At 36.6% G+C, this 22,366-nt stretch overlaps 1 protein-coding gene across 2 annotated transcripts; it reads left to right on the top strand.

Moving 5' to 3' along the window:
- Positions 1-14,999: 14,999 nt before the first annotated feature.
- Positions 15,000-22,125, top strand: LOC116082144 (prolactin-7C1-like). Of its 2 annotated transcripts, XM_031358969.1 has the most exons (6): positions 15,000-15,085; positions 16,815-16,993; positions 17,688-17,726; positions 19,426-19,533; positions 21,035-21,214; positions 21,809-22,125. In XM_031358969.1, the coding sequence occupies exons 1-6, from the start codon at positions 15,055-15,057 to the stop codon at positions 22,028-22,030; spliced, it is 759 nt and encodes a 252-aa protein (XP_031214829.1). In that variant the 5' UTR covers positions 15,000-15,054; the 3' UTR covers positions 22,031-22,125. The 2 variants fall into 2 exon arrangements, with proteins under 2 accessions (XP_031214829.1, XP_031214830.1); XM_031358970.1 differs by lacking the exon at positions 17,688-17,726.
- Positions 22,126-22,366: the final 241 nt, after the last annotated feature.

The raw sequence follows: 22,366 nt of genomic DNA, 5'->3' as shown, positions 1-22,366 counted from the left end.
CTCCTAACTGGTCTTCGGCTATTTCAGTAGTCTTGTGGTTTTAGTGTACACTTCTTCCAAACATGGCAGGTTACTGTCTTGACATTAACTGCTGTCTTTGCTTGAATATGGCTTCCAAAATCTGTGCAATATTAGATGGTATCCTTGTACAGTGAAACCCTTACAGGTGATTATCACAGCCATCAAATTTCAGCTTTCTCTTTTACAAGTAAGTGCAGGTTGGGTTGAATCAAGCATATATTGTAATCATTTAAAATAGCAAGTTATTTTATGATAGTGTACAATGAAAAAATCCCAATTAGTCATTTGGGTTATTTTCTCCAAAGAGTAAAATTGTCTACAGCAAGGTATACTCCAGGCAGTGCCTTATATGGTTATAGATAATATGCCACTCTCACCTTTAATAGTCACTGTCAACATCACAGGATTAAGAAAGACTTCAGAGCTGTGTGGGACAGTGCTATATTAAAGCTTGTGCCATGACTGGACAGTATTAAACATGTGGCATGAATTCATAGGGATGAGAAGATACAAGATTGAGAGTTTTCTCAAGATTCCTGAGAGATTGAAAGACCAGTATGTAGCATGTTGGTTGTCCCTGTTATAAAGGTGAGATGGTAGAAGTGAAGCTTAACTTTCACTATAGATTTCAGGATATTGGAGATGTGAAGTGCATGGAATTTTTCTCTGAGGAATGGTACAGGCCTGGAGTAGAACCAACCAAACAGAGAGGTAATGTGTCAGTCTTTCTTTGATGGCATCATCCTTCAGATGCAATATTCCTTCTTTGTGCAAAAGAGTGTTTCATTTTGGCAGTGCATCAATCCAATGATAAGGATTCTGGTATTAGGAAATGTCTTTGAGTCTGGATAGAGATAGTGGATGTAGGAACAATGCTGAGACTGTGATTCACAATGGGTACTTACATATGGGCCGAATGAGTCATGTGCTATGACAAGGGTATTAGCCATGCAGAAGGGGATAGGAAATCATTGCATAATGTATTGTAGCTATGTGTCACGTTGACAGGGGCTAGAACAATGACGTTAACATAGATGGACAGCATGACGGGATATAGAGTCATTTAAGGGACAAGCCTCTGTGTATTTCTGCTAGAAAGATTCTATATTTTGCTATTTTAAGGAAAAGGACCAATTTGTGGGTAGTGACACTCCTTGGGCTCTGTCTCCAACTGAAAGGAAAAGAAGGATAGAGACAGCACTGAACCCTGCAGCTTCCTGTTGGTGGGAGCAATGTGAGCCGCTGTGCCACATGCCCTTTCATGGTGAAATCCCACTGCAATGTCAGTCACAATTAACTCAATGATGACGATGTAGCTTTTTATCAGACTCATCATATTACTGAAAAACAGAATTTGTACAAATGTCATCGTCCTAAATATTCACGCCTGTCATCTTGGGGTGTTTCCCTGGTGCTTTTGCATAGTTAGCTTGCATTACTTGTGCTGGCCAGGGGATAATGGAAAACCAGACCCACTCTTGTTTGCATATCCTTGCCATTTCACCTGGCTACTTGAGTCAGACTGGCTTCAGGCTGGCCCTGTGGCCACATCCTGTTTTCGCCATACAAGTCCACTGAAAGGGCCCAGAGCTGGGAGAGCAATGTTCACATTCAATAGTTCTTATTTTCTATGATCAGAAAACTCAACCTGATTTCATATCCTCAGATGATTTCTTTTAATGTGGGTACACATTCTATATCCTAACAGGATTCCTATCCCAAGTTATATATCTTTCATTATAAATTTACACTTTATGATATGTGTGGTAGTGATAATTGCTCACTCTTAGCTTATGCTGAATCAATTCCACTTTAATGTTCTTATGTATATAGGTATACCTTGCTAATAACTGCATCTGTTGAACTCCACAATTATTATTTATTATGGATTTATGCTCAATTGGCTGAATACTCAACAAAGCAGCAGCTTTCAGTGTATTAGTAGGGGCTCATATATCTATAGATTAACAGTAGGAGGCTAGTCAGTAGTGCTGTATGCCCACATATGCCAGGAACAATAACTAATCTGCAAATGAAATGCCTGCATTGGTTCCTATCAATGGAGTCTCCTTCGCGACAGCAGCAGGTTCATGGCTAACACCTGTGCCTCCCCCGTCTTTGGCAAATTGTGCTCTAAAGAGATTTAGCATGACATCAAGCCTTTAATCAAACTGTCCCTAGAAATTATGCTTCAATGCCACCCCAATCTCCCAACATGCTTCTTTTCATCTGTACAGTTTCCAATTTAATTTTCTCATTCATTGAATCTCAAAAAACTTGAGCAGTCTGCCAGCCCTGTGTTCACTCTAGTCTCCATTCTTCTGATCTTAAAGCTCATTCTTTCCTCTGCTGTGGCCCAGGCAGGAGATGGAGCTACTGCCCTCATCCCCCTCTCATACTATTACCATGTTTGTATTCACAAGTTAACATTGTTAGCAGGCAGGCTGAAGTTAGGGAGCTGATCCTTATATGAGAAAATATTCAACAGACTCCCAAACTGTGCTCTATAAAGAGATGGATTAAGCAATGAAAAGCATCTGCCAGGAATATGAGATAGTGAGAATGCTGGTTAGAGAAACAGTTTAGATTCAACATTCCCAATACCACTAGAAATTGCAATGGAGATATTAAAAAAATGATTTGTAATCTTTATTGGCAAAAAGCACAATACAATAAAACGGAATGATATCCACTATTTAAGTCTCAGATTAATTTCATAGCATATCTAGTGTCATCACTTACTGCAAAGTTGCTACAAATGGCTGCGAAGGTCTGTTGTTCAGGAGATGTGGAGGCAAAACCTAAAACAAAATCTAAGCAAATGATTTAAAAAATAATCTACACAGAGCAGCAAATACTATGACCATGCTGTCAAGCAAATGATGAATGTTTCTGTCCACAAAATGCTTTTTTTTAATTTTCTTTATTTACATGTAAATTTCTCCATTCCCCTCCAAAAAACAAACAAACAAACAAAAACAACCAAAACAAACCCCTGTTGCCTCCTACTTCCCCATGCCTGCCACCCCGCCCTCTCCCACTTTCTGGCCCTGGCATTCCCCTACACTGGGGCACAGAACTTTCACAGGGCCGAGCTCCTCTCCTCCTATTAATGATTGAATTTGCAATCCTCAACTATACACATGCTGCCAGAACAATCAGACCCCTCCATGTGCAGTCTTTGGTTGGTGGTTGAGACCCTGGGAGCTCTGAGGGTACTACTTAGTTCATATTGTTGTTTGTCCTAAGGGGCTGCAAACCCCTCAGCTCCATTGGTCCTTTCTCCAACTCCTTCACTGGGGACCCTGTACTCAGTTCAATGGATGGCTGTGAGCCTCTACATCTGTGTTAGTCATGTGCTGTCAGAGCCTCTCAGGAGATAGCTATATTTAGGCTGGCTTGCCCTTCCTTCAGTCCCTGCTCCATAGTTAATCTCTTCCACTCCTTCCGTGGGTATTTGGTTCCCCCTTTTAAGAAGGAACAGAATTGAAGACCCAGAAATGCTTTTTACAAAATGAGAAACAGCAAAGGTTTTTCTATGTCTTAAAGTTTAAGATTTCAATCTCAAAGGGCTGAGAAGCATTTGAAGAAACGTTCAAAGTCTTTAGTGATCAGGGAAATGCTAATTAAAATGATCTTGAGATTCCATCTTACACCAATCAGAATGGCTAAGATCAAAAACTCAGGTGACAGCAGATACTGGTGAGGATGTGGAGAAAGGAACACTCCTCCATTGATGGTATGATTGCAAACTGGCACAACCACTCTAGAAATCAATCTGGAGGTTCCTCAGAAAATTGGAAATAGATCTACCTGAAGACCTGGCTATGCCACTCTAGGGCATAAACCCAAAAGATGACCCACCATGCCACAGGGGCACATGTTCTACTATGTTCATATCAGCCTTATTTGTGATAGCCAGAAGCTGGAAACAACCTAGATGTCCCACAATGGAAGAATGGATATAGAAACTGTGTTTCATTTACACAATGGAATACTACCCAGCTATTAAGAACAAAGACATCAAGAATTTTGCAGGAAAATGGATAGAACTAGAAAATACCATCCTGAGTGAGGTAACTCAGACCCAAAAGGACATAAATGGTATGTACTCACTAATAAGTGGATGTTAACAAAAAGGAGTACAGAATACCCACGATACAATCCATAATACTCAAAAAAGTTAACAAGCAGAAAAGCCCAAGTAAGGATGCCTCAATTCCACTTAGGAAGGAGAAGAAAGCAATCACAGGAGGCAGGAAGGGAGGGATCTGAGTGGGAAAGAGGACATGGAAGGGAAAAGGGGAAAGTTATCAGATATTGGGTGAGGGAAACAGGACTGAAGTCCAGAAAGCCAGCAGAAAGAATGGAAATGGGCAACCTTGGGAGGCAGGAGGTGGGGGGACCCTCTAGAATGTACCAGAGACCTGGGAGGTGAGAGATACTCAGGACTCAAAGGGAAGGACTTTAGATGAAATGCCCTACAGTGGGGAGAGGGAACTTGCAGAGCCTACTTCCAGCAGAAAGACAAAGACATCAAGTGAAGGATGGGGCTGCCATCCCACAGTAGAAAATTCTGACCCAGAATTGTTCCTGTCTGAAAGAACTGAAGGAACAAAAATGGAGAAGAGCCTCAGGAAAAGGTAGTGCAGTGACAGACCCCAAAGTGGGATCCAGCTCAAGGGGAGGCCCCAAGACCTGATACTATTACTGAGGCTATGGAGTGCTCACAAAAAGGGGCCTATCATGACTGCCCTCCAAAAGACCCAACAAGCAGCTGAAAAAGTCAGATGCAGATATTTACACTCAACCAGTGGACAAAATCTGCTGATCCCTGTGTTTGAGTTAGGGAAAAGCTGGAAGAAGCTGAGGAGGAGGAGGATCCCGTAGGAGAAACAGCAGTCTCAATTAACCTAGACCCCTGAGATTTATCAGACACTGAGCCACCAACCAGGCAGCATACACCAGCTGATATAAGGCCCCTAACACATGTACAGCAGAGAACTTTGGGGTTTGGACTCACTCAGAGATGATGTACCTAACCCTCAATAGCCTTGAGGCTCCAGGGAGTAGGAAGGTCTGGTGGGGTTAGGGGTAGGGGAATAGGGACATCCTCATTGAGATGGGATGAGGAGGTAGGGGATATGGAAGAGTCAGAGAATCTACTAGAAAGGGGATGAAATCTAGACTGTAAAAAAAAAAAAAGATTAAATAAAAATTACAAAAAATAATTTTAAAAAAAGAAACTGGATTTACTCATTTAGCCTGTATAGACATGTTGATGGAGAAAGTTATCTAATAGAATTCACTCTTCAGTGCATGGTACTGTCATTTAATTAATCCAGTTATTGATATTGCCTGTATCACTTTTGGTTGGATATGAATATGAGAGAATTTCAAGTATGGATTCTTTGGGTCAAAGTAGCCAGTGACACAAGTTTCCTTCATTCTCTATTACAAATACACATTTTATGTCATATAGGACCCTCATGGTAGTTCTAGCAGATGTTTCTGTTGCTGGGTCCATTCCTTTGATATCTGCAGAGAGATGTTTCTACATTCTTTTTGGTCATTCTTGGTCTCTCAGTCCCTTAATGCCTGATAATGCCTGTAATTCTTTTAATATAAAAGTAATAGATTCATAGGAAAGAATGTGATTTCAGCATTTGGTTTTAAAATATTTTCTTTGTATGTTGGGAATCAGAAAAAGAAGTGCCTTCAAGATGTGTGAAAAAGAACTCACAAAAGGGAACACAGTGGAAAAGATATCAATCATTATGTTGATCTTAAACCAGAGTTTTATATAGGTCTTCATAGTTTGACAGAAGCTATGTTCTTGGGTCCATGTGAGTCTGTAAGAGCTGAGTTAACTGATTATGCTTCCATAGAAAGTGTAATATTATGAGTGTCTTTGTATCTTCTGTGAAGAATTTTGTTTTATTTTATGGGGATTTTATTAAATGTATAGATTGCTTTTGGTAGGGTGGGCATTTTCACAATGTTGATTCTAAAAAGTACATGTGCATGTGAGGTCTTCCCATCCTATGGTATCTTCTTCAATATCTTAAATTATTCATTCAGAAACCTTGTTTGGAATTAAATTCACTCTAAGACTTCTTTTAACTATGGAGTGAATCCTAGTATTTCATTGTCTGAATCCTGATTAAGTAAATATATAAAATTTCTGGTTATTGTTTGTAATTTTTTTTATCCTGCTACTTTTCTTAATGCATTTATCAGTCATAGGAGTTTTCTAGTAGAGTCCTTAGGGTCTATAATATGCAGAATTACATCTGTAAATGAGAATATTTTGCCTTCTTTATTGACTATTTGTCTCCTCATCACCTCCTATAGTCTATTAGCTCTAAGAGTTTCTATTTTGCAGAATATTTTGAGGAAAAATTGCAGTATTTTATATCAACAGTTCTTTGAAGATCTGGTAGAGTTCTGTATTGAATCAATCCAACCTTTTGCTATTTTTAATTAGAAGATGTTTTTTAAATTAGTATTTCTATTTATTTGGGTGATATGGGTCTAAATTAACAGTTTATGTCATCTTGACTTAACTTTGGAACATTATGTAGATCTAGAAATTTATTAACTCATTTTAAATTTTTCTAAGCTGTTGGAATACAGATCTTTTAAAAATATAGCCTTATAATTTTGAACTAATAAAAAGCCAAGTTTCCAAGAATTGTTTCACTTATGTTTTCCAAAGATCCATTATGCAGAAGTGAGGGTGCATGGGCAAAAAGTAATAATATATTTTCTAATTTCATTCTAAATGTTTTTATTCTTAAACTCACATATAACTCTAGTTCTCACTCATCATCAAGGACATGTCTCTTGGTTATAGGCAGAGATCATTACAAAAAATCTGTAATTGATCAAAACAGAGAATTGTGGCTCCTAGTCTCAATAGATGCAGCTACAGCACAATCCCAACATCTAGGCTTTGGGGTCATTGTGGAAGAGAGAGCAGAAGAATTTTAAGAGTGAAAGAATCAGGAAGTTTGCTTGTCACCTAAGAATTTCAGAGAGGTTATGCCCCAGAAATATCTCCAATATGGTGGCCTAAATATAACCTAAGTAAGGACGACACCAACAGACATGCTAATATGAGATGGGGAAAACTTGTGAGATCCTAGGCATAGACAAAAAAACTACCAGTCATTAAGGAATTCTGAGAGCAAGAGAAATAGTCTTCATCAGGGAAGAGCACACCAAATTTTTATCCAATACTAAATGTGCAGCCTTGAAAGCATGCACACACATGTAATATTATATGGGCTGGTGTGTGTGAGTGTGTGTGTGTGTGTGTGTGTGTGTGTGTGTGTGAACGACAGGGGGTAATGATAAAGAAGCTATAAATTTTAGAAAAATCAGGGTGTGAGTGGCAGTGGTATATGGGAGAGTTTTAAAGGAAGAAAGGGGGAAGAGAATTGTATAATTACATTATATCAAAAATGTTTAAGAAGTGAACAATCTCAAAAATTTTTTAAAAAGGTTTTTGCAATAAATGTTAATAGAGCAAGGCTTAAGAGAATTACTACCATCTGTAGCTCTCTGTACTGTTCTGTCACTCTCAAGGACTCCTGTGGCGTTCATACCTGGGACTGCTTCCAGTGGGCAATGAAATCAATGATTTCAGATGAACTCACCTTTCTCAGGGTTGAAGGGGAACAATTCCACTGTTACCTGGTGTTCTAGTTATTTTTCCAGAATGCTTCTTTTTTCTAGTTGCCTCTGGGCTGTCTCTCTGCCACTGTTTCTCTCACATCTCTGTCGGCTTAAAGTTCCCAGGGCTGCACAAAACCTTTCCAGACACCAAAGCTGTCATTTCCTCAAACAGACAGGTTCCCTTTCCGTTGTGCCATCAGGCAAAACTCTCCACCTCCGGTGTATACCATGAGTCCCAGGAGCATATCCTCCTCTATCACATAGTTTTTCGTCAGAGAAAAGCTCACAGAAGGATGTACACCTAACTTAAGAGCTAGTAAAGAATTTGCATCTATATGTCTTGCTATTCAAATCCATCAACTGCTGCTCCATACTTCAAATGTATTTGAAGCTTCTTATGGTTTGATTCTTGCTGGTCTTGCATTCACCAATATACCAGAGTTTTAAAATGGGCATAAGATCCTCATTTTTACCTCTTTCAACAATCAGTAATATCTTGTTGGAAACTTAAAGAAATATTTCCAGGCATACTTCTCAAATTTACCAAAGGAGTCTGCCTTGAGGTCATCATAATTTTTTAAATGTATTTTTATTGGGTAACTCCCATTTACTATTTTTCCATTCACCTCATCTTAACTATCTGAGAACTTTTCGAACTCAAGTTACAGGACAGTCTCTGTCATTGAGTTACAGAACAATGCCCAGTACTGTATATATGATCTATGCTAAAGCCCTGGCTAGAAAAAAGACACTCTAAAGAGAAATACTGACGTTCTTCCATTTACCTACCCATCTGTTAGGTTTACAATTACAAAGTTAGCCCTGTCAGCCATTCAGGAGTTTGGGGGTTAATAATATCTTCAAAGAGTGTTGAGGAGTCTTCATTCTCCAAATATCAAAGGAGTGGACCAAATGCTCTTATTTGTCAGACCTACAATTGGTGAAGATCTCATATCCTTCCATATTTGTATCCTTAATAGAGAATTCAGATAGTCTGGGTCACTGTTTTCCTTGATCCTAGGATTGCACCATTGAATTTCTGAAATGTCCGTGACTATAAATGATACAGTACATATCTATGGCTTTGGATGAATGATAAGAGAGTAATAATGATTCTTGAGGACACTAACTTGTATAATTTCCTTCCTGCCTGTACAATTTTTGTCCAGGTTAAATCACATAGATCTATTTTCTTTACAAAATTTTCTTCAAATCTTTGAAAGTCAAAAACTGAGGCAGAAAGCTTATTGACGTACATGCCAAGAAGTAGCTTGGTATTAATATAACCAGGAGGGCACAATTAATTAATTTTCACTGTAGTTATAATGGAGATAATCCAATCTATTGAGATGTTTTACTCCAGTTCAATCACACTTGCATGATGAATTATATGAAGAAGAATTTGTAGAGAAAAGGGGGCTTTTGAAAGAACATTCTAATTACTCACTCTATTACTTACCAATAATAGTCTAGCTTTTAACTTTCATACACTGTAGAGGTCTTCATGGACACTTACAGTCCAGATATGTATTTCTTTGTGTTCTTAGTACATATTTGTAAACACAGTGCTTTTCCTGACTGTCTTTTGATTATGCAACAAGAACATTCAGTTTGCTTAACAGAACATGTCATTTATTTTCATGTAGTCTAGCTTTGTATTCATTTGTTCAGGTCTTGGTATAATCTCTAACACCATATTTAAATGACAACAAACATAGAGTCTTCTTGCTTAACTATGCAATAAGTTGGAATAAAAGAAAAATCATCTGGAGACTTTGAGGCTTGAATCGTGGATGGGGCAATGCTTTTTGCTGGATTTTAAAATAAAGATTCAAGTAAATACTTTAGAAGTCCTACAGTAATATTATAGGGACAATAAGTGACCAAGTTGTAGCTCCTTAATTCTAGCTTAATTTCATGCATGGCTAACTTTTTGCTCCTAGTCTATTCTGGAGTAAGTAAAGATAGAAAAGCTGTCCTATACTCAATCATTGGCCGGCATCCATTCCCAAACTCTGCTTCTGGTAAAGAAACTAAAATTGGGACAATGAATATGTACATTCTATGGGAGGCATGGGTCATAGTGTCAGAAGATACTATGAATGGTACTGGTGAAGAGAATAATAGCTACAATAACTACTAGTCTGAAAAGATGAGATTATTGGTGCAATAGAATCAGAATTGTCATAGTAATTAGCCAACCACTTTCTGAATGGGGTAAAGGCATTCTCCAAAAGGCAAAGCTAATGTCCAGTAAGTAGGTGGAAAATGGAGGATTTAGCTGGCCATACTCATTAACAGAGAAAATACAGTGACTATTCTGCCCACTTACTTACGTAGTATTAAACTGTCTTCAAAATAGATTAGCACATCTATCATGTCTCATCAAAGAAGGATCTTCTTGGACTAGATTATTATTAATGCAGAGACTATGAAATGGTCAAAACTTAGAGAATGAGCCACTGAGACTTAAATGAACTACCTGTCATGTGTTCTTTACTCCTGATAACCAAAGGTCAACATGGAAGAGAGGGATTTTGGTTATAAGAAACAGAAATAAAGCTATACTGATGCTAAATAGAATTTCAGAGACACAGCAGGGACTTTTCACACACAGTTGTCATTGCATGCAAAGAATCTGTACATGATCAACTCAGTCAAAATTCTAGCTCATAAAGACTCATCCCAGGCTAAGCAGTTGTTTACAATCAATGGCTGATTGGGGAAGAAGATTAAGATTTCTTAAAGGATATCATGCCAACCCTTAAGAAATGTTGATAGCTCATGGCCCAGTGGATGTTCATATACTATTGAGTATACTGTCAATATAAGTGTACTTGGATGGTTTATAAAAGTGTGCATGTGGTTGGGCATGGAAAATACTGCTGGGGGTTACAGACAGGATGGAAAGGAATAGAGTAAATGAAAACATTATACACATGTATAGAATTCCAAACAGCAACTAACTAGTGTTCAGTTCAACTTTTTGAACTTCATGTCAAAGTCAACCGAATTATGAGACTCTGGAAAAATATTTGTCTTCTCACATGTATTTATCTTTCTGTCCTATAGTCCTTCTGACACTTCATTTTGTACTAGAAATTAAATACAGTCTTAGTATAAAGGAGAGCATTCTTGAATTTAGAATTTTAATAACCTCCTGCTTTCAAATATGCCTTTCACTCTCATAAATGTTGTTTTTGCTAAAATCTCATCTGCTCCATTTGTTTTTTCTGGGTGATTTCAATTGTGTGAATCTATGAGATGGTATATGTTAGCATGGCACAATGAAAATTTGTAATAGGATGGTCGAGATACTTAAAAGTCAATGGTAATACTCCATCAATTATGAGCTAATATTGAAATTCAGTACCTTGGCGGATTAAAAAAGAGCAACAACCAAAAACTATTTCTCCTTGTATGTTGAAAGTAGCTTGGAAATGGAAATAATATGTGTCCTTTAATGGATGAATAGATCAGGAAAATGTGGTATTGATATATAATGAAGTAATATTCTGATATAAACAAATTATGAAGTTTTCAAAGAAATATACAGACTTAGAAAACTTGATATTGAATGAAGTAACCCAGACCCAGAAAAACAAGTGTCACATTTACTCTGTCATTTGTAGTTCCTCAGATGTGAGTGTCTAACATGGAGTAAGTATGGGAGCCAAGAACATATGAAGAGACCATAGGTGTGAGTGTTAGATGGCAAGACTTAGAAGAGAAGTTGCAGGATATAGATGATATAAATTGAGAAAGAGGGAGTGGATTCCAAATGGGAAACAAGAATGAATCAATAGAGGAGGAGAAGGAGGGACAACTAACACCAAGTTTGCTAAACAAAGCCTCAAGGAATAATTTTATATTTACCTTAATTAAACACAATATACTTAAGTGGATGTGCATGTAAAAATATACACACATCCTGCCCTATTCCTACACATATACATCTCAAAGGAAATTAAAGCACTTGGGCTGAGGATGTTTCCCATAACAACAGTAGCCTAGCAAAGTCCCCACTATCAGACATGGGAAAACTTTTGAAGGCTTGGTCATGGAAGTGCAAGTGACTCTTAAAACAATGTAGCTCGTCAGTATAGCCCTTGTTTGCCTCTCAGAGGTAATGGGAACCCCTAATAATGAATACACCAAACATGTAGGACACACAACTCAGATAATTTAAGTTGGATCTGACCTTAAATCCTCTTTCTTATAGTCTGCCTTCCCTTCTATAGCTCCAGAAAATACTTTGAGAAATGCCAATAAAAAGAAAACAATTAAACAGCCCTACCTAACTGCAACACCTATGAACTATAACAATTACCAGCAAGGCAAGATATGTATAAAAGTACTATAAGTGGTACTCACATGGTGAAAGTAACAAACAGTTGTCTAACTTGACTTAAGGTCCACTTAAGAAGAGTAAAATCATCCTTTCTACTCAACCTTCTCTGTGCTAGGAAGGTCATGGATCTTATAAAACAAGTACTTCCTTCACATCTTAGACCAGCATAATTCCTTACTACATTGTAAATCTTACCCTTTAATCCACAGGTAAGTGTAACTAGAACCCCTCATCAAAGTAGCTTCATTTTTCAGCAAATGAATAACATCACTGAAAACCAAAACTGGACACAATGCGGAGATCAAAGGACCATAAAGACTCCAGCTCTAATAAACCTACATAAACCTCACGGTTTCTGGTGTTCAAGGCTTAGGGAACAGCACAGAAGAGGGGACAGAAAAATTGAAAGAACAAGGACATCAGAAAGTTGCTGTCAAACCACTCTATTCTAGAAGTGACTACATTAACAAGAGCAGAACAGCAATGGGCATCTTAATATGGAAATACACAGGACCTCACCTCTAGACAAAGTACCACAGACAACTATTGATTGCTAAGAAAAAAAAAAAAAAAACCAACTTATCCTCTCCCAGGGATGAGCTCTCTTACTGATTGTTCAATGAAGCATGGTCAGCTTTAAAACTATAGTCATACAAACAACAACAATAACTCATTAGTTTCTAAGTCTTTATATTTATACATGCACACAAATATATGTATGTGAAAGAAATATGAAAGATAAGAGATTGTGAATTTCACAGTGGGGATGACATAGAAGGGGTTCAAAGAAGAGTGATTGGGTGGGGCTAGAAAAAGGAAATGCAGGAGGAAGTGACATAGCTTTATTTTAACAAAAACATTAATAAATATATCTTCAAGAAATAGAAAGCAAAACAAAACAGAACAACAATAACAAAACAAATGTAAGGAGAAGAGATAGCTCACTGGCTTAAGAGTACACAGTGTGCTTGCAGAGAAAATGAGCTTGATTCCCAGCATCTCTGTAGGGTGGCTCACAGCTGCCTACAGATCTAGCTTTGGGAAATAACTCACCCTTCTCTGGCCTTCATGTGGGATCACTTGTGTACACAAGCCCATACTCAAACATATACACATATGCACATAATCATCAAAATTAAATGAAATATTTGAAAAACCAAATAAGATATAACTTTAAAATGAAATACTCCATGGCTTATTTCAGTTGTTTCCTTCAAATATGAATTTGAACAGAGCAGAATCAATGGGAGTTATGGTCACATTTATGTCTTCATAAGACATTGTCTTTCCTAGAATCAAATTGTTGTGGGGGACCTTCAAAGGACAATCATAGGTAACCAAAGAATAGGTAAGTTTGGAGGAACTCAGATTGATAAAGCCAGGCCAGGTGAGTGGAGAAAAGGCCAACTCACACCTGCCACCCCAGCTAGCTTGTTAAGAACAATCCTGGTTTGATTGCCTCCAGAAACCCCTTTGGCCACTGCCTTTTCATTGGTCACATCTGTCTGTGGAAAGAGTTCTGGATTAGATGAAATATTTCCATCGAAAATGCTCTCAATTTCTCCAAATTAATGAGTTCAACTTACTTGTTTTATATACAGGAAGGCCTTTTCCAATTCTGATATACACTATGATCACAAGCAGAGATTTGTCCATGATGTATAACATTTTACTTAAGAAAATATACTATGTAATATCTGGACAGGATAATCAACATAGTAGGTATGACATCATGGTCATTTTCATGGCCCCATTTCTTAGCACATCTAACTAATCCCAGTGATCCAAAAATCATTTTTTGTTTGTCATGAACTGCTTTTCATTGGCCTGGTAGTCCTCAAAGCTATAGAATCCTACACACTACTAGGAAACTACATGTTGTACCTCTTATTCATTTATGGGCCTAGAATATAATGGCAAAATGTTCTTCATTTACAATAATTCTTCTTCAGACCTCAGAGCTCCCATAGACTTCCAATGAGCTGTTTGATGTTGAGGTCCCAGTGGCCTCCTATATATTAAATATAACAGTGCGTTAAATGTAAACTAGCTGAATAAGAGCCTGTGGAAGGAGAAGTTACATACTCTTGGTTCATAACAAGAAATCTTTTTTTTGATAGACGTTAACATAGAGTTGCTTGTCTTCTAGAGTTCCAGATGATAGGTGGCTACTACTGAGAGCTATTACTACGAGATGTTAATTTAGCCCAAGTTAAGGTAATTATCAAGCCAAGACAGATGTATCAACTCATCTAATGGAATCACAATCCTTATAGTTGTCACCTAAGTTTGATTTAAGCAAAGGTTCATGGACAGATCCTGATTGTTACAGTAAATCTTGTTCAGGATGTTTAGTGGTCATATCTTAGGCAGTAATCAGAAATTATTTGGCATGAATATAACTTGCTACCTAAAGACCTTCTAAACACCTGAATTTAAACCCTGTGTTACTCTTATGGGCCTAGAATATAATAGCAAAATGTTGAGTTGTATCTTGGGTATCTGCTGAGACTCATAAGAGTTAAGCTGCTCATGATATGTGACTCTAATTGTGGCCTTGTGTTCCAATGCTCAGAATTAATTAAAAATTATCTTATTCAAGATTCAGTAAATATTTCAGAAGTGGTCACCAAAATACTTAAGAGCAAAAGAAAAGACATGGCTGCTTTCATACATCATGAAATTCTGACCAATCTTCATGCAGTAGAGATGACTCTGTTTATTCATGATTTAATTTGGAACCTGGTCTTAGATTTGAAATAAGCCAAATGATGGAGAAGTGATCCCCTTAGTCACCATTGTTATGGTGCTTTTGACATCATCGAGGCAAAAGAAATATGGAGCCATACTGAGACTGCAGGTGTGTACTTCCTCCTGCCTCCTAGCAGCTTATGGCCTTGGGCATGGTATACTACAATATGTAGAGGTGGAAAATTAAAGCAGAACTACTGAGAAGCAGATTTCCAGAATCAACAGGCTAGCCGTGGCTGGACTCAGTAGAGATGTTGCTGTCTTTGACTCAGTCATCCTTCTGTAAGTAATTCTGACTCTCTTTCTTCTAAGTAAGCTTAAACAGTGCACTATGTTGAAAAGCTTGTTCAGACAATTTGCTTCTCTGGTGATATTATTTTTACACATAAGTGAATGGACTTTTATTTATGCCTAACTCACAAAAGTAAGGCCAGATGTTACTGAGAAGTACTTTCTACGCCTTACACTAGAGAGCAACTGTACAGTATGCTCTTATATCAGTTGTTCTGAAAGGGGAGTCTTCTTATGCTGGAGATAGACAGCGATGTCTAGAGACATTTTTCATTGTTTTAGTTGACCTAAGAAAAAGAGGAATAGTACCCGAGTCTAATGGTAGACACCATCAATGTCAACACTGATCCACATCTAAAAGTCAAAATTGTAGATACTGGTGTTTGTCTGTAATAATAACATAGAAGTTGATGGGTTCAATATATAACTACTGTAGAAGGAAGTAGTATGTTCCTGATCTTGGGTATCTGCCATGAGTTACATGACTTGCGTGAATTTAAACATATCTTTAATTCTGGAAACATAATAGACATTGCTAGAAGATGTGAATATATATTGCTTTGGCAATTTTGTGCCAACTATATGTAACACATTTTTAATTACATTGATTAAAAGTTTAATGGAACAGAGAGTTTTTTCCAGATTTGTATCACTAGAGGTGAATGGATTTTTCATGCTGAGACATTTGCTGGTCCATCCTGCTGAGTGTGTAAATTACTGATATGTTACAGTTCTGTTTTTATCCATCTGTGAAATAAAATTAAAGATGAAACCAACATTAATCATTATAAAAAGGAAAGGAAGATTTTGATAGAGCAATGGAAGTCGACAAACATATAGTCTACTGGGTCATGTGATCATGTGATCACAAGTAAAGATTGGACTTTACAAATAACAGTGCTTGGTGATACTTATATTAAATTATGGACATTGATTCTGCCACCCTAATCTATATGAAAGCCCCAAATGGTTAAGACATCCCACTGTGGGGTACAAAGTCTATAGTGCTGGCATTTCTCTTCCCACACCAACTAAGAATAAGACTTAAGGAAAATCACTTAATCTCATATATGTCCTCTTTTGTCAATATAGTTTAATGTTATTACACTGGCCCAGTCTACCTACAGGGTTATTGTAAAGCTCAAATTCATTAAGAAAATAATCTGAATCTTTTGGTAGAATGGCAAATGAAGGTATTATTATGACCAAGCATAGCCAGGCTACATAATCCTTTCTGTGACAGAACTTGCTTCAACCTTAGTATTGAACAACAGGCAAGCAAGTATTCATTCTTGCCAGGAATAAAGTTGAAATGGAAGTGTGCTGTCCTTGTAATAAGGCAAATGTTGCCTATTCAGTAACAAGAGTGTCTGGGAGACAGTGACTACTTAAGATCAGCATAAATTCCCAATGCACTAATCCGTCTCCAGAGAATAACTTAAAAACACTCAATAGTTTAAGGTCCAAAAATTTAGAATACATTCTGATAATCCACAGCCAGATAATGTTTTCAAGTTCAGAAACCATATATCTGTGTGAAAATAATTACTTAATTGAAATTTTTATTAGAAGTGGTATATATTCACTACCATGGCTGTACAGTGACAGACAAGATGGTAGCAGCAAGATGAAAGAGATAAAAAAATTTTTGATAACTAAGGAAGAATTACCACTGATAACTTGAGATGGGTAGTCCAGTGTAACTTGTGTTTCTATACAGTAGGAATACTCCCGCTGATGTTGATGTTAAACCTACTCCAGTGGGAGGATGTGACTTCTGCTCCTGTCCACCACAATGAGGTTTACTATGATGACATGTCCCTCAAAGACCTGTTTGATCAGGCCATCGTACTCTCAAAGGACACCACTACTCTCACTATAGAAATGCGCATGATATTTGTAAGTATCCCATTTACTTCTGGTATCCTCAGCCAATTATTCTAGTACATTTCAGAAAAGATCCAAATGATATTTCTAATAATAAAAATTTCAAAGAAAAGAGAAAGCACAGCTACTGAAAAATAAGACAAGGAGGATGGGACAATTGTGTGAAATTATAAAGACTTTCAAAGAATTCAATGACTTAGACAAAATTTTCCTCCAGTAACATATTTTTCTTAAAATAAATTATTCTTAAATTGACATGTGCGGCATAAAACCCAAAAGTTATTTCTCAGAAAGATTTGATTTCCTTACCTTATTTGCAGGAGGATGGTCTCCATTGGCATCTTCAATTGGCAGACATCCCATAGAAAAGAAGTGGAATATAGTGACTTGCAGAGAATGCATAGAACAAATATAAACTGTACTGGTGCCAGTAAGGAAATATAAAAATAATATAAAGCTTCTTAGAAACTCCTAAATACCAGGGGTCTTTGTACAAAAGTTTTGTAGGGGATGCTTATTAGTAAGAGGCAAGTTTAGAAGGGACAGGGTTTATCAATTTCCAATGGTTGTATGCTATCTGTTTGAAGCCAGGCAGTGTTAGTGAGGAGATAATGAAGCCAGAGATTGCATCTTTGTGTTTAGAGCAGGCATGTGCTTATTCTATGCTTACTCACAAGTTTCTTTTCATCCCCTCACGCTGTTTCAGTTCTCCAATGGCTTCTCCTCAAATATGTTCAGAAAAATTGTAAGTACCTCACTGATTTTTATCTTCTTCAAAACCAATGAGCCAAACAAACAAACAAGCAAGCAAAGAAACAAACAAACAGAGAACAACCCAGAATCTTCATACTATGATTTGGACTGTAATTTGGAGGAGGAGAACCCTACAACAATTCTCAAGACTATTCCTCCAGAAGTTAAAGAAAACCATACTCATTAAAAAGAGAACAAGAAGGGGGCAATCTCTGGGAAAGCGTTGGCAAATCTCTGGTTGATGAGAAGGGGAAAGGAGAAGAGGAGAGAAAAGAAAAACAGAAAAGAAAAGGAAAGGAAAACATAATGATTTTAATGTGATTAGACTCCAAAGTCTCATGAATTCTGTGTAAGAATTATAGTGGGGTAGGAGTCTTATCTCCCAGGCATCCTTATCAGGACTCAAGCTCCAGTGTCCTTTCCCAGGTGGTGCTGCTTTCCTATAAAATTTAGCTGCATTCTAACACATGTGCACAGGGACTACAAACATGAATAGGACCCCATATCAGCCAAGGAGAGGACACTAAGCTAATGGCCTTTTATGAACTCTCAACTGCTAGAAGTCATTGCTGATAAATCTCAGACACCATAGTTTCTTTTGTTGGTTTAGAACTGAAACTAGATTTTCTCTAACTGGTGGTAATATATTACTTGTTCAAGGTCAATAATGGCAAGAGAAAATGAAGTGTACAACAGTATCCCAAAAATGTCTGTATTTGAAATAAATATGTGTTTATATTGTCTTTTTTAATCATGAGTTTATTTGTAGATAGGGTTTCTCTGTGTAATTATGATTGTCCTGGAACCTACACTGTAAACCAGGCTAGCCTCAAACTCACAGATATCTGCATTCCTCTGCCTCCAAAGTGCTAGGATTATAACTATATACCATAACCACCCAGCTCCTCAGACTTTTTTTTATTCCTCATTATTGACTGATACCTTCTAATTCTTAATATTCTTAGTAATCCATTAAACTTTCACAAAATGGCTATTAGTACTATTATGTCGAATGTATTTTAAATACTATATTTAAATTAATATATTTATGTGCTTACATATTGATGGGTATGAAAACATTAATTTCTATTTTATGTCTTTAATTGATTTTTATTGTTTTTATTGATATTTCTTATCTAATTGTTAATAGAGATTAACAAATTTATACTTACTATTAATAAAATTCCATTCAAATGTTATGTTTAAGTATGGTACAAGTTGTAAGTGTTCAGTGTTAGTAAAAGGAATATCTTTAATTTTATAATACCTAGAAGCATTGCAGTTTATACAAATAAAAAATAAAGATTAATAAATACAGATAAATAGAAACTATGGCAGTAGAATCATATCATAAACAGATTTTCTTTGAAACATTTTATAATTTTAATATTTTCAGCTTTTTCCCTCTAAACAAAAATTACTGAGGAATGAGAATAAGAGAGCATGGTAAAGATGGAAAAAGGCTGAGTAGTTAAAAATAATTTGATGAAAACCAAGTTGAGATTACAAATTTAATATGAAAAATATAGTTAAAGCGGTACCTTTTCAAATTTCTCCATCTCAGATTTTATGTAGTCCTTGTGAAAAAGAAAAAAAAATTACAGAGCTATTGAAGTAATCCATATGCTCATCATGGATTTATTTCCTCAACCCCAAAACTGAACTAACTGGGTTTCTATTTTACCCTTTAGGTACTGGATTTTCTTAAGGACCAGAGGCACATGGCCGAGGCTCTCAGCAGCTGCCATACATTTTCCCTCAGCATTCCAGAAACCATGGAGGAGGCCAGAAAGATCTCAGTGAGTCCTCAGACCAGGATTTTCACCTAAATAACTGAAGGGACACCTTGCTATTGCCAGTTTTTCGGTTCTTATAAACACTAAAATTAAACATGCAGGGGAATGGGGTAAGAATAAGCAATTAAAGAAAGAAAATCTGTGAGGTGGGTGATGAATTATAAGCTAAAGCAAATGTTAAAAAATATTGTAGAAGAACCATGAAATTCCAGAGGTGGCTCAAAGATGTCTTATTATTTATTATTATATAATAAATAATTATTACTTATTAACTTAGTTGTAATCACTGGATAAAAAACCATTTATGTCTATTCCTGAGACATGCAAACACAACTGTCTTCTTCATCTATCACTTTTGTCTCCCCATTGGTGAAATTTTCATAACTGACCATCACACAGACTCTTGTTAATTCTTACAACTTGCCTGGTTCTGATTTTTCTGTTTTCTTTACTTCATGATTTTTGTACTTTCTACTGAGGCTTAGTGAATTTTTCTATGCAAATTAGTCTTATATTTATATTTAAAGTCTCTCTATACCCTCACTTGTGATGAGGTCTATGTATCCCAGCAACTGCATTTATAATTTTTCGATCTCTTTCTTTTGATTCAATGCCATAACTTATCTCCTAATGAATTAATTTGATGTCATTTTGAAAATAATAAGAACAGGTGAAGGAAAAGGGGTTAAGGGAACAGGGAATGTTTGTAGATATTTTGAGTGACCTACTCCAGGACTAGGTGGTTCACAGAGTATTATTAATTTTTTAATATTACTGAAAAAATCCCTCCTAAAAGCTACTTGAGCTAATAAAAGTGAGGATTTAAAAGGTTAATGTAATTGGTCCTTTTCCCCAACTAGTAAGAATGGGCATCAGTTATATATCCAATTCAAGCCTCCATTCTTAGTCACATGCCATCAAGCTCCCAGTAACCTCTATGCCATCACCATTTGATGTTATTAAAGCTATTTGTACCATTGTTCTCCTGTACATGCTGACAAGTAGACAGTTCTGCTAGAGGGAAGGAGCCAAGTTGACTCAGGAAATTACATCTATCACTACAGGTTGCCTTCAATATGTCTTTCTATTGTTATTCTAAAATAGCCTAGTTATCATAATTTAGTATGGTTGTGACCAATCTTGTTTATTAGAATGGTTAATCTGAGTTAAATGATTTATATTTTGGACTGAAAGTATCTGTCTTTCCTAAATCATGTTCTGTAGGAACCTACTGACTCCCAAGCAAAGCCTCAGATGCCTGTAAACAAGCAAAACAGTCAAGTATGTAAATTTTACACACAGAACAGGCAGTAAAATTTCATGTGAACAGTAGAATATGATCAGTATTATAGATCATTACAAAAAGTAGTTCTTCATATAAGTTATTTAATTCTGGCAAAATATAAGTGAATGGTTGAATTTATGGTTGTACATCACTTTTGTCCAAAAGATATTCTTGTATATTTCATTTATCTCAATATCATTGCTCCTTTGTGATGAATAGCTTAAAGACTTCCTGAAAATTATACTCAGCATATTGAATGCCTGGAATAAGCCTCTGTACCACCTAGAGACTGAACTTCATCGTATGAAAGGTGCTCCTGATGCACTTGTAGTAAGAGCCAATGCCATCAGGACCCTAAACGGAGAGCTTATAGAGACTGTCATGATGATGCTCAGGAAGGTAAGCAATCTTCCTACCTTTCAGTTTTCTCTTTCGCAAATGATCTGACTTCTATAGTAAATGAGGAATTTTGATACATAGCACTTCTCATGAACACACTGTAGACATTCCATCTTACATGTAGCTTCACCACAATGACAGACAGAAAATGAAGCTGTTCTTCTTCACAATCACTTGGAGAGTAACTTTTCTGAGCAAAGTGACGTAACCTGATTATCTCATCCTCCCTAATCACATTCACCCCTGGCCTGTCTACCTTCTATGTGAGAAAACTCTCAATAGTGCTTTTGTGGTCCCTTGGCTGCACAGAGCTACTCTCAGGTGCGAATGTTCTGGTCCTCTATCTAGCCATTAAATATCATACTTTAACTGATATCAATTTATTGTAAGAAAATTTATCCATGTGTCTCCAATCTAGCTTTTAGATGACCGATTTGTAGTAGTCTCTGATAGATTTATAGAAATCTGTATTTCTAGCCAACATCTTACACTACTACTATTTACCTAAATATAATTTAATATTTAGAATGAAAAATGACAAATACATATAATTTGTGGTAATATTAAGTGTCTGACTATCCTTTTGGTCATTAGGTTCACCCTGGAATGAAGGAAAAGAATGACTACCCTTTATGGAAGGATCTGGCATCCTTACAGGCCACTGACAAAGAACGCCAATTTTTGACTCTTTATAAATTGTTTTACTGTCTGCGTGTTGACACATTTACAGTTGACCTTTATCTCAAGCACTTGATGTGTACGCTTTATAGTGGTGACATCTGCAACTCTGTAAGATTTTACCAAGATCCTTGGTGAACTATTGTTTTGAAGTTTCTTATAATTTTATACTTTTCAAGGTATGCATGAATGCAATGGTTCTCTTTCATAAAACGAAACACAAAAGCATCTTATAGTATTCTCTTCCCTTAATATTCTTTCCATTTAGCATGCCTGTCATCTATATACAACTCGTGGGGTGGTGGATGTGGGCTGAAAATAAATGGCAATTCCATTCTGTGAGATATTTTGTGTCATGGAAGTTTATTTATTTATTTTATTAGATATTTTCTTTATTTACATTTCAAATGTTATCACCTTTCCTGGTTTCCCCTCCAAAAGAAGCCCCCTAATCCCTCCCTATCTCCCTCATCA

The sequence above is a fragment of the Mastomys coucha genome, unplaced genomic scaffold (assembly GCF_008632895.1).
Source record: "Mastomys coucha isolate ucsf_1 unplaced genomic scaffold, UCSF_Mcou_1 pScaffold7, whole genome shotgun sequence".
Lineage (NCBI taxonomy): Eukaryota > Metazoa > Chordata > Mammalia > Rodentia > Muridae > Mastomys > Mastomys coucha.
This window is presented reverse-complemented; position numbering and strand designations above follow the sequence as displayed.

Excerpts from the sequence above, each read along its gene's own strand:
- LOC116082144 (XM_031358969.1), top strand. The coding sequence starts at position 15,055 with ATGTTGCTGTCTTTGACTCAGTCATCCTTCT. Across the intron at positions 15,086-16,814 it reads TTTGACTCAGTCATCCTTCT|TAGGAATACTCCCGCTGATG; the intron begins GTAAGTAATTCT and ends GTTTCTATACAG. Across the intron at positions 16,994-17,687 it reads TAGAAATGCGCATGATATTT|TTCTCCAATGGCTTCTCCTC; the intron begins GTAAGTATCCCA and ends ACGCTGTTTCAG.